The sequence below is a fragment of the Otolemur garnettii genome, unplaced genomic scaffold, assembly GCF_000181295.1.
Source record: "Otolemur garnettii isolate 467f Iridium unplaced genomic scaffold, OtoGar3 scaffold00089, whole genome shotgun sequence".
NCBI lineage: Eukaryota > Metazoa > Chordata > Mammalia > Primates > Galagidae > Otolemur > Otolemur garnettii.
The window spans coordinates 2,059,751-2,072,776 of NW_003852484.1; the positions used below are offsets into that span (position 1 = coordinate 2,059,751).

The 13,026-nt window shown below is 49.2% G+C and overlaps 1 protein-coding gene across 5 annotated transcripts in view; it reads left to right on the forward strand.

Moving 5' to 3' along the window:
* The window catches only part of MYLK (myosin light chain kinase), a 217,966-nt gene that overhangs the window by 118,555 nt on the left and 86,385 nt on the right, over window positions 1-13,026 (forward strand). For all 5 annotated transcript variants that reach the window (XM_023516282.1, XM_023516280.1, XM_023516279.1 and 2 more), the window contains 5 exons: window positions 1,938-2,075; window positions 3,957-4,154; window positions 4,845-5,094; window positions 11,815-11,886; window positions 12,286-13,012. In XM_023516282.1, coding sequence (XP_023372050.1) covers window positions 1,938-2,075; window positions 3,957-4,154; window positions 4,845-5,094; window positions 11,815-11,886; window positions 12,286-13,012 — 1,385 coding nt within the window. The remainder of the gene's footprint in view (window positions 1-1,937; window positions 2,076-3,956; window positions 4,155-4,844; window positions 5,095-11,814; window positions 11,887-12,285; window positions 13,013-13,026) is intronic.

Here is a 13,026-nt window from a genome sequence, read left to right on the forward strand (position 1 = left end):
GGCCTGGCTTTGTTTTCAGTGGCAGGTTGGGGGCTGGGCCTTGCCCAGATACGTCACACACCCTGGCAGCACATCCCCCAGGCTCTGCTTCCGGAAGGAGGTCTGAAAAATATCTGTGGTCCTCTGCTTGTAAGAACCCAAAATGCCAGAGGCCCCCTCCCTGAAAACTTAAGAGCTTAAGTTAGAGATATCCTAGCCCTCCCCATCTCAACCACTGCTCCTGCCCAAAACAAAAAAATTAAAAGGGAATTATTGAAACTTAGGGCTGCTTAGCCTGGGAAAGTCCAGGGGCTGGGCAGGTGTGAGTACATCCTGCCCCAGGGCTGCCTGCATGGGAAGGACACCACCAGCAGGGCACTCTGTGGTCCCCTCCCCTTCAGTTCCTGGAGGTGGGGTCAGAGCCCAGGTGGGGAAGGGTTGAAAGTCCCTATTTGTTAATCTGTCTCCACTGGGGACTGAATGGGAGTGAGGGGCAAGCCCTGCACACTGCCCAGTTTTTGTCCTTGACTCACTGGAACACTTCCCTTCCTTCTCTCAGAGAGGCTGGTTTTTATTCTCCCAGTTTTTACAATAAACTGTATATATTCAAAGCATTTAATTTGATTAGTTTTGACACATGTACACATGAATGGACCCTTCACCATGATTTTTAAAAGGAACTTCTCCATCATTCCTAAATGTTTCCTGGTGCCCCTTTCTAACCCAGCCCCTCCATCTCTTGCCCCACACCACCCCTGATCTGCTTTCTGTCACTGTACTTTGCATTTTCTAGAGTTTGTTCTAAATGGAATCATCTAATATATACTCTTTTTCTGTCTGGCTTCCTTCATTCATCATAATTATTATGAAATTCATCGCTGTCATGGCGTCTTTCCATAGTTCTTTCTTTTTGTTGCCATATAGTATTCCGTTGTATGGGCTATATTATGGTATATTTATTCACGTGTTGATAGACATTGGGGCATATTTATTTGGGGGCTATTGTGAATAAAGCTGCTAAGAATGTTTGTATGCAAGTCTCTGTATGACTATGTACTTCCATTTCTCTTGGGTGAATACCTGGTAGAATGACCGATCATAGGGGAAGTATATGTTGAAAAACTGCCAAACTGTTTGCCAAAGATTATGTACCACTTTACACTCCCACCAGCCGTGCATGAGAGTTGCAAGTTGCTGCACATCCTCACCACTTTTAGTTCTTGGGATGATCTGCCTTTTTAATTTTAGCCTTTATAATGAATGTAGTGCCTTTGGCTTTCTTGGGGTACTTAAAATCTCATAGGATGGTGGGGGAGCCCCACACAACTATAGAGAATGATAGGGAAGCTCTTCAGTTCTGTTTTACAAGTGACATCAAAATATAAAGTTACAAAGCAAGATGCCCTCCATATTCATTGTGTATTTTATTTTTGAAAGAAAATTTTGAAAATACCTATTTGCTTCTATATATCATATACACAAATTGTCTTGGGCAAGGTGAACAAAAAAAAAAAGAAAAATGGTTGCCTCTGGGGAAAGATAGTTGGGCGCCAGGCGACAGGAGTGGGATGGACATTTTATAGATACTGTTTTGAATTTTGTGCCATGTGAGTATCACTTATCCAAAAAGTATTAATAAAATTTAAGGAACAAAATCTTATAAGATGCCAAGTGTTAGCTTCTTCCCCTGAAGTTCTCTGGAGGAACCAGAGCCTAGATTGGGCATGGCTCTGCCGAGGTCTTATTGTTTGTTCCCTGCTCTCAGGCAACAGCATTGTCTTGCCAAGCAGATGGATAGAGCACATTTTGTCCCTGATGACCCCCAGGGCCTCCAAACACTCTCTGTTAGCTTTCAATTTCTGGTGTGAACCTTAGCAAAATAAGTCATGTACCGAGTGGTACATGTGTTTGTTGAATGAATGAGTGTTCTCCCCCACGTTCTTTTGTCTACCACACAGAAAAGAAAAGTGACAGGAAGAGTGAGTACCCTCTGCCTGTGGCTCCCGGCAGGCCCGTTGCACCTGTCTTCCTACAGGGCCTCTCTGATCTCAAGGTCATGGATGGAAGCCAGGTTACCATGACGGTCCAAGTGTCAGGTCTGTCTCTATATCTCTCTTTGGGGGGCATATGTGAAAATGGGCATGGTTACGATGAGCATTGTTCCTTGAGAGCCTGCTCAGATCACTGAACCACCAGAAAATCAGATGGAATCAGCAGGAAATAGACCCAAAGAAGTAGAGACTCTTAATCGCTCTTTTCTGCCTCCTGTTGAGATTTTCTGGGTTCAAGGTTAAATGACCCAGGAGAAGAAGATAGCTGTAGTTAGAGTGGTGAGGGGTTGATTTGAAAACACAATGTGACCAATGTAGCTGGAAGCTTCTGAAGACTGGTACAAAACCAAATTATGGTGAGAACTTCCCAACTCTCAGAAGAAATTATGTGAGAACTTCCCAACTCTTAGAAGATGGTCTCAATTGCTCTATCCAGATTTTAAGGTGAGAAGATGGGGCAGATGCTTCTAAAACAGGAGCAGGGCAACAAGTGTGCTTAGCATCCTGGTCTGAGACATCCTGGTCTGAGTCATTGCTAAAGGTGAGCAGAAGAAGCCGAGGGAAGAAGAGCACTTAGGGCTGGGTCAGCTATAGTTTGCTTTTGAGTGTGTAAGTGGTTTTGGCCACTGATCAGTGCCTATGACAGCCTGGAGGTCACTTTCCTACTTTTTAGTTCTTCTTGAGTTGCTGAAGCAATAAAGATGAGCTGTGAGGAAACCAAGGGGCTCACCCTTTTAGGGATGCTCAGATAGACTCCATCCCTGGCAGTCCCAGGCAGAGGGCCTATCCACACTCTCCATGCTGCTCACTGCCTTCCTGGTCAGAGGCATTCTGCATCTAACCCAAGGAAGACAGATGGCCATCTGCTCTCTCTTGAGCTTCCCAGGGCCTGGTGCCACAGAACCTCCTCTGCCGCCCATCCCAGGGGTCTTGCCCCTCTGGAAGCAGAGCCTAGTGGCTTAGCTCTTCCATCAGAGGAAACCCTTACAGACGGCCATTGTCTTGTGTCCCAACAAATCCACAGAAAAATAGACTAGTAAAATCTGAAACTGTGGTCAACCGAGAGCTGTGTTTGGAAATTCTGTACAAGCTGGTGCCCATCTTTACCCTGGGGCAACATTCATAAAATAGCAAAATGAATGCTGACTCTCTGTGCTGAAACTATAGAAGGGCACTGCCATTGCCTGTATGTGGACACACCACGTGAAGCAGTGCCGAGCAGAAATCACGTTCAGTTACAACCTAGTAATCTGGTTACCACTTGGGATTATCAAACAGTTTGAATTCTAATTTTGAAAACCATTCTTCCTGAATTTACTTTTTCATCTCTAAAATCATATTTTTTGCATCTGAGTTCCTTTTTTTGTTTTTGAGACAGAGCCCCAAGCTGTCCCCCTGGGTAGAGTGCCGTGACACCACAGCTCACAGCAACCTCCAACTCCTGGGCTCAACCGAGTCTCCTGCCTCAGCCTCCTAAGTAGCTGGAACCACAGGTGCCTGCCACAACACCTGGCTATTTTTTTGGTTGCAGCCATCTTTGTTTGGTGGGCCTGGGCTGGATTCGAACCTGCCACCTTAGGTGTATGTGGCTGGCGCCTTAGCCACCGAGCCAGCATCTGAGTTCTTTTTAGTTTCCCTGAATCTGTTGTTAAATAATTCCAATGAACAGCATTGAGTGTTTTCTTTGTCCCCAGTGGTCTTCTGATCTGCTGTCCTGGTGGGCTGCTAAGGGGTTTTGATTAACTCATTTAGTCCTCCCAACAAACCTACAAGAGGATGCTGTTAGAATCCCTATTTTATAGATGGAGAAACTGAAACATAACGAGTTCAGCAGAGCATTTATAGCTGTTATGGTATCAAGCGCAGAGCTACTGCGTGGCCAGGGAAGGATCTCCCTGAACAGTCCCGGCCCTCCTCCTGGTTTAGGGAATCCACCCCCTGAGGTCATCTGGCTTCACAATGGGAACGAGATCCAGGAGTCAGAGGACTTCCACTTTGAACAGAGGGGCACTCTACACAGCCTTTGTATCCAGGAGGTGTTCCCGGAGGACACAGGCACTTACACCTGCGAAGCCTGGAACAGCACTGGAGAGGTCCGCACCCAGGCCGTGCTCACAGTACAAGGTGAGGCTCACAGAACAGGTGGGGCAGGGGTGCTGCCAGGGCATCTCCAAAAGTGATATGGAGGTAAGGAAACCATATGAGGCTGTTTAGTTCCTGCTGTGAACCCTCTGCTCCCTGGGTCCCATCCCAGCCCAGCAGTCAGCTCCCTATCTTACACTTCAAGCTGTGGCTGAGTGGGGCTGCCCTTCCTAGCTTTCTGAAGTCCCTGCCCTGTCTAGATTACTGGTGATGAGCTGTGGGAGTGCTAAGAGGGAAACCTGTAATATGCTTAACAATTTGGCAGTGATTGTTTTTGAGGTGAGTTGTGGGCTTATCAGGGTCCTTGTCATTAGAGAACTTGTATTTAAGAGGAGAAGCAAGTTAAGCACAGGTAAGGCAAGTGACAACACTTACTTGCACACACCTGATACAGATCATTAGCTCCCACGTAGTGCCCCTTGGTCTCCTGGAGTACCTCCCCTTGCTTCAGATACGCAAGTTCATGTTGCTATTGTCCTGTGAGAATGTAACCAAGAGAAATTTATGACAAGAAGATGAGCTGCATGTGTGTATCCAACTGAAGTGATTTCTGGACAAGCTGTCACTTGGGTGGCACTCTGGCTTCCTGCACTTCATACCATGGAGAATTGAGTGGATGTGCTCTCTGCTGAAGGGCCTCCCACTCTAGCTTTGCCCTTTGCCAACTTCTAGAGCCTCACGATGGCACCCAGCCCTGGTTCATCAGCAAGCCTCGCTCGGTGACAGCCTCCCTGGGCCAGAGTGTCCTCATCTCCTGCGCCATAGCTGGTGACCCTTTTCCTACCGTGCACTGGCTCCGAGACGGCAAAGCCCTCTCCAGAGACACTGGCCACTTTGAGGTTCTGCAGAATGAGGACGTGTTCACTCTGGTGCTGAGGAATGTGCAGCCCTGGCACGCAGGCCAGTATGAGATCCTGCTCAAGTGAGTTTGCTGTCCCGCCTGCCTTCCATAACCCTTTAGCCCCAGATTCCAGGTGCCCCAACCTGGGTCTGGGAAGGCAGAGGAAGCACAAGCTGGCGTGGGACTTGGACTTCAGAGTAGCAAGCGCAGGCCTGGTGCCGCTGACGAGCTTGTCTCTTCCCCTTCAGTTTGGCAGGTGCTCCTTGAAACCTTCCCTTCTGAGCTCAGTTCCCCAGAATCTTCAGTCTTGCTGTATCCTGGATTTTGTCCCCCCTAGTGTGGTATATGGAAAATATGAAGGAGGGGGATGGATTACAGTGGGAAAAGCAGGAGGAAAGAGGGAATATATTCGTTATCTATTGCTCTGTAACAAATTACCCTGACACGTAGCAGCCTGAAACAACAAACATCCATCATCTCTCAGTTTCTGTGGGCTGGAAATTTGGAAGCAGGGTAGCTGGATGATTTTGAAGTTGAGGTCAAGAGTCATCAGGGCCTACAGGAGGACTTGAATGACATTGGAGGAGCTGTTTCTGAGATGACGCATACTCCTTTGCCTGTCGGCGGGGGCCTCAGCTCCTTGCTTTGGGGACCCCTCCATGGGGCTGCTTGAGTATCTTCGTGACATGGCAGCTGGGTTCCCCAGAGCTAGTGGTCTAAAACAGAACACAGGTTAGAGCCTGCAATGTCTCTTATGACCTACCCTTGGAAGTCACATGTTAATCACCTCCAACTTCCTATATGTTATATGTGAGTCACTCCATACAGCCCATGCTCAAAGAGAGGGGAATTATGTTTCATATTTTGGAGAGAGGAGTGTCAGAGAATTTGCAGACATTTTAAGACTGCCATAAGGAGGTTAACTTTCTCCATTCCTTTTTTCTCACCTTTTGAAGGTCTTGGTAGATTACACGGAGGGTCAGCTCCATGAAGAACACTGCTGTGTCCCAGGTTTGGAACAGCATCTGGCCCATAGTTAACATTTGATAGCTATTTTTCAAATGAATGTGATTCAGAGATGTCCTTTAAAATGTTCCAACTGGTGGGCGGTGCCTGTGGCTCAAAGGAGTAGGGTGTTGGCCCCATATGCCAGAGGTGGCGGGTTCAAACCCAGCCCTGGCCAAAAACTGCAACAAAACAAAACAAAACTATAAAATGTTCCAACTGGTAAAATCCTATCTGAGCTAGAACGCCTGCCCTTGGCCTTAGGGTTGGTGTAAACATTGAAGAAAGATACTTGTCTGTACCTGACCTGCAATGGGAAGTAAGTTGGTCTGAGCTGGTCAGCCTGACCACTCTGCAAGGGGCTTTCTCTCCTGGGCTTGGTCACTTCCCAATACTGAGTCCATCATGTGTATGGCTCTGAGCTACAAATGGGCTGTCTCACTAAATGCCAAGGCTGCTGCCATGATGGACCATAATGGACCATAATGGACCTGCCATAATCTCAAAACCCAGTATGTATCCTATCCCCACGACTCCTTTTTGGTCACGTACCTTGTGTCAGCTTTTTCTGCATAACAAACCACCCCAATACGTAGGGGCATTTTTTTTTTTTTTTTGTAGTTTCTGGCCAGGGCTGGGTTTGAACCCACCACCTCCAGAATATGAGGCCCTCACCCCTACTCCTTTGAGCCACAGGCACCACCCAGCCTAGGGGCATTTTTTAAATAGTCATTTTTTTTTTTTTATAAAGCCATTATTTCTTTTACTATTTTGGTTTTTTTTTTTTTTTTTTTTTGAGATAGAGTCTTACTATGTTGCTCTTGGTAGAGTGCCATGGTATCACAGGTCACAACAACCTCGGACTTAAGCGATTCTCTTGCCTCAGCCTCCCAGGTAGCTGGAGCTACACATGCCCACCACAATGCCTGGCTATTTTTTGTTGCAGTTGTCATTGTTGCTTAGCTGGCCCAGGCCAGGCTGGAACCTGCCACCTTTGGTATATGTGGCTGGCACTATAACCACTGTGCTATAGGCGCTGAGCCTCATTTATTATTTCTTAGAGTTTTGGATCTGTTAGGAAGTTCTGCTGATCTGGCCAAGGCTCAATGAATCTTAGCTCAGCTTATGATATGCCTGTGGTCAGCTGATGGGATGGTGTGGGCCGCTGGTCACCCTACTGCCCTTAGCAGTTAGCAGTATGTTCAGAACACATCAACTGCCTTTGCCTTATGCCTGAACTCGTTATTACCAGGAAGGCAGATCTGCCTCCAAAATGGGGAGAAGGTACACTCTTGTTCCCTAGGCCGGTACAGAGAATGGAAACTGGTACTATGTAAAAACACTTGCTAAGGGCCTATCTTTATAGAAGGAGTAGTACTTGGAGGCAGTACTCCCACTCAATACTCAACACACAATGCTCAAGCCAGACATCCTAGGAGATGAACTTTCTGTGAGATTTTGAGGAAGAAAGCAAGACTGAGTCTTGGCAAATGAGAAAGGCTTTGCTGTTGAATAGGCTGAGTAGGAAAATTGGGGAGGAGGGGGTAACTCAAAGCAAAGGGAAGTTTGTGGGAAGTTTGCCAGGCCAGAGAGGAGGACTGCGTGGGGAGGTCAGTAGGCAGACTGTCTGGGGCCAGCTGGGGACAGTCATAAAACTTAGACTGTCCCAGCTGCAAGGGACGTCAGAAGTTATCTAGCCTCATCCTTATTTAATAATGAGGGAAACTGAGGTCTCACGGTCATGGACTTGCTCATGGCCACCCAAAGGCAAGTAACAGAGCCCAAGTTCAAACCCTTCTCTTTTGACTTGAATCAGATGCTCTTCTATTCCTTATAGCCCAGGATGAGAAATTTCTCTCAGGTGCATGGGAACTTAGAGTACCTGGGAAGCCAAGCACACTGGAGTCTCCAACCTTGTGCCCTGACCTCTTTTTCCTCCCCCAGTCCTCTTTATTCCTCTTGGGAGGCTTTTGTCCCCTGCTGAGGAGGAGGAAGTCAGTGGAGAGTTCTCCCTGGAGTGTGCCAGGCCTGCCAGAAGCCTCACCTCCTCCAGCTTTTCTCATCCTGACAGAAATCAGACCCAAGACCCAGAGGAAGGTGCCTTTTTAGGAGGGCAACTGGGTGACTGCAAGGAAGCCAGGGGGTCAGGTGTGCAGGGCTGAGGGGCGGGGCAGGTCCTGTCTGTCCTTGCTGAAGTTGTAAGGCAAATGTAGACGGCTAGTTTCTACCTGTCTTCCTCTCCCTAGCTCTTGTCTCCTATATCAAAAAGGAAAACGTCAAAAACTCAGCTCTCCATTGTAGCTGACATGGTTGAAAAATTGATGCTTGCCAGGAAATTAGTTATTTAACTAATTAGTTATTAAATTAATTATTTAGTTATTTAAACTAATATTTATTTTGTTATTTAAAGTAAATTATTTATTCAGTTATTTAAAGTAATTTTGCATATGAAATCCATCCCAGAGGTGGATGAGTCAGGACAGGATTCAAGGCTTTGCAACTAAAGAGTAGGTTTCTTATTCAGGGATTGGGAAGCAGGGGCAAAAGGGCTGTTAGTTTGGGAAAGATGCACCATGTAGGGAGAGAGTCCCATGTCCTTCCTCCATGGCAGTACCTGGGATGGGGCCTCCTTCTCAGCCCAGACCTGGGACAGGGTCTTGCTCTGTTGTCCAGGCTAGAGTGCCATGGTGTCATCATAGTTCACTGCAGCCTCCAACTCCTGGGCTCAAGTGATCCTCCTGCCTTAGTCTCCTAAGTAGCTGGGACTATAGGCACATGCCATAACACCCAGCTAATTTTTATATTTTTTGTAGAGATAGGGGGAGTCTCACTCTTGCCCAAGCTGGTCTTGAACTCATAACCTCTCAAGCAATCCTCCCACCTTAGGCTCCCAGAATGGTAGGATTACAGGTATGAGTCCCTGATTTTGTAACTGAGTGTGTGCAAATGTTGAAGATGGCCACAAACCCTGTTCTAGCTCCCTAGATTATCTGACATGTGGGTCCCAGGCGGGAAGCCCCTCTGTACATGAACCCATGATTTGCCATTTGAGGCCCAGCAGAGATTAAGTTTATGTCTGTGGAAATAGTTACCTCTAGATCAACCCCCAAAGGATGACCCACTTAATGGTCCATTTGTGGTATCCCAAGTTCTCTACCTTCCTCTGACACCTCAGCCTGCCTGGGTGCCTCCGGGTAAGCCCTGTGGGTGGATTGAGCAGGAGGCCTTGAGAAGCTTATCTGAGTCTGCGCTCCCTGCCTTGAGGTCATGAAGACAGCCTTTATCTACTTCCCTCAAGCAGAGAGTCAGCTTACTCCAGCTCAGAGGCAGGGCCCCCACCATTCAGAGCCTGGCTGGGGTAAAGCATGGCCATCTGGGCAGTGTCTGCTCCTGCTGTTTGCATCTGGGCTCTGTTCTACGTGTGACAAGAGGAAGCTCAGCTGAGGAGATGTTGAAAAGGGCTGCCGAGGAAGCTAAGTTCTTGGGCATCTTGTCTTCCTGCTCCATGCCAACCCTGAGAAGAGGGAAAGGAATAGCCTAACACTGGCCAGCAGCCTGGCAGAAGCAGAGTACCAGGGTCTGGGCCTTGACCCAACATGACCTTGAGTGGTTATTGTACAAGTTAACCCAATCACTATGAGTGTTGAGAGTTCAGAGTGCTCTAAGGGCCTCTTAATCTTCCAGGGGCCTGGCACTAATGAGGCTCCTAATTGCTGTTTGTTGAGCAAAGACATCCAGGGCCCTAACGTTCTCCAGACATGAGCGAACCATGAATCTGTGCTCCCTGAGAGTCTGAGCATGGAGGAAGGTGGCCAGGAGGAGATGGGCTGTGGGTCAGATGGCCAGGCGAGAGAAAGCAAGAAAAGAGCTAATGTGGCCAGGAAGGCAAATGCCTGCTGCATGAGGACACTGGGGAAAGGGAGGAAAGAGGGACCCAGTAGGTGAGAGGAGGGTCAGAGGGCAGCAAAGATCAGCCTCTCAAATGGGTCCCAGTGCCCAGGGGTAAGTAGTAGCCCCCGACCCCTGAGAATCACGTGCCACTCCACGGGCTGCCAGTGTCTGTCTGTTGGGAGGGAGGCAGAGTGAGATGAATACCCACACATCAGCAGAACATACACGAACTTGCGCTCAGGTGTCTGTCCCTATGGATGTGACTCGTGCACACATGTTCTCAGACACAGACCTCCAGGTACAGATGCCTGCCAGGTAGGCCCCAAATCTGTGTGCATCCCCATGTATAGTTAATCTATATATGTCCACATAGACACACACAAACACACACATGCATCCCAGAACAGATTTATTCTGACAACCACCATAGGACAGAGCACAGAGGTCACTGGTCTTGGATTCAGATAGACCCAGGTCTCAACCTCTTTCCCCACTAGTTCGTTTTGTGAGTTCATGCAAATTACTTAACCTTTATTAAGTCACTTTTCTTCCATTTTAAAAGCAGTGCCGACTCCAAACTTCTCAGAGCTATCCTGAGATAAAATAGGATGGATCATGTAAGGAACCTGTCGCAGAGTTTGGTGCATCTGCCACTGGGGCTGAGAGCTAGTGAGACAGCTGCATCCAGGGGGATGGTGGGAGCATGATGTTCAGAGACCCCGAGGTTCATCCCCCAGTCTTGCTCTGCACCTCACTGGCATGTTGTGGGGAACAAAAGAGACCAGGAGGCTTGGCGCCTGTGGCTCAAGCAGCTAGGGCACCAGCCACATACACCTGAGCTGGTTGGTTTGAATCCAGCCTGGGCCCACCAAACAACAATGACGGCTGCAACCAAAAAATAGCCAGGCGTTGTGGCAGGCGCCTGTAGCCCTAGCTACTTGGGAGGCAGAGGCAAGAGAATCGCTTCAGCCCAGGAGTTGGAGGTTGCTGTGAGCTGTGATGCCACAGCACTCTACCCAGGACAATAGCTTGAGGCTCTATCTCAAAAAAAAAAAAAAAAGAGACCAGGAGGGTGCTGCATAAAATGCAGTCCTTGTGACCACTAAAAGTCTCCTCTGGCTCTCAGACCTGTCCCACTCCACCCCCAGCCTGAGCAGAACCTTCTCAGATGGTCAGAGCTCAGGAATGCCAGCAGGTGGCAGCCTTGCTGGGCTGGAGGGATGTTCTGCTATGAACCCACCCAAGTGCCAACAGCTTCCTTTGAGCAGAGGGCCTCGGGACTTGTATCACCGCTGAGAGGGAGGCCAAACAATTTTATGGACTTGAAGGATCCAGAACCACCTCCCCACCCCCACCCCTGCAACTTGAGAGAAGGGGAGAAAGGGCCACCCCCATAGGAAAACATTTGGTAGGGGTATTGTCAGTGGGTAGAGTTTGGTGGCACTATATTCCTGAGCACTTGGGAAGTGATGACCTCTGTGTTTAGGGAGCATGGAATTGGATTCAAGGTCAAGGGCAGGCCAACCAGGCCTGTCTGTAGACCAAGCAGCTCCATCACAGTCCCTGGCAGAGTTAGCCTTTCTTCTCCTCTTATTGATGGAATGACTGGCTGACCGTGTCATGTAATACGTATATACTTAGTGAAAAGTATTCCTATTTCTAATCGTCTGTCTTAGCTGTTGTCCGGAGATTTCTTTTTCTTCTTTTTAAATTAGAACTGGGAAAAATAAAGAGTGACCACAGGGTGAGAAGGCCCTGGCCTGAATCTAACTCAGGATAGACATCATAGCTAAGCCAGTGACCTCCATCTTCCCTGGTGGCCAGCAGCCCATGACCAAGTCCGCGCTGAGCGTGCCCTTTGCCCAGAGAACCTCTTGATCTTTATTGATCTTTTGCACTCCTTAGGAACCGGGTTGGTGAATGCAGCTGCCAGGTGTCACTGATGCTGCAGAGCAGCCCTGCCAGAGCCCCCCCACGGTGAGTGCCCCCAGGAGCTGACTGGCCCGGCCCTGTGCCATCCCCCCCAAAGCCCAGCCGGCAGCCCTAGCGTGTTTGTATCCTCCTGCTGACGCTGCCAAAGCCAAAAGGGAGAGATTGGAAGGGAGTGAGGGAGGGAGAGGAGGGGAAAGAAGGGGGTGATTTTTTTTGCACACACCCTTATAAGGCTACTGAAGTCATTACCGATGTAATAAACCAAGTAAGCAAGTGAGTGCCTCTCACCAATGTTCCCTTCTATAAACACAGCCTGGCCGGCCCCCCCTCCCCTCGCCCCTCCTCTCTGCCCTCCGCCCTCAGGGATTTGCTCTCCCCTGACGGTTCTTTCTTACCCAACCCCTTTCCTCCTGCTACTTTCCCTTTTCCCTTCACTGTTTGCAGGGGGAGAGAGCCTGCCAGCTGTGAGGGCCTCTTTGGTGGAGAAGCTGGTGCTGATGGTGGTGGTGGTGACAACTATGGGACCCTGAGGCCCAGCTGGCCGGCAAGGGGGCACGGTTGGCCAGAGGAGGAGGACGGTGAGGACGTGCGGGGGGTGCTGAAGAGGCGCGTGGAGACCAGGCAGCACACGGAAGAGGCCATCCGCCAGCAGGAGGTAGAGCAGCTGGACTTCCGCGACCTCCTGGGGAAGAAGGTGAGTACCAAGACCTTGTCTGAAGAGGATCTGAAGGAGATCCCAGCTGAGCAGATGGATTTCCGTGCCAACCTGCAGCGGCAAGTAAAGCCAAAGACTGTGACCGAGGAAGAGAGGAAGGGACATAGTCCCCAGCAGGTTGACTTCCGCTCTGTTCTGGCCAAGAAGGGGACTCCCAAGACCCCAGTGCCTGAGAAGGTACCACCTCCAAAACCTGCCACTCCAGATTTTCGCTCAGTGCTAGGAAGCAAGAAGAAATTACCAGCAGAGAATGGTGGCGGCAGCACTGAGGCCTTGAATGCCAAGGCAGTGGAAAGTTCCAAGCCCGGGAGTAATGCACAGCCATCAGGGTCCTTGAAGCCTGTGGGCAACACCAAGCCTGCTGAGACCCTGAAGCCCTTGGGCAATGCCAAGCCTGCTGAGACCCTGAAGCCCTTGGGCAATGCCAAGCCTGCTGAGACCCTGAAGCCCGTGGGCAATGCCAAGCCTGC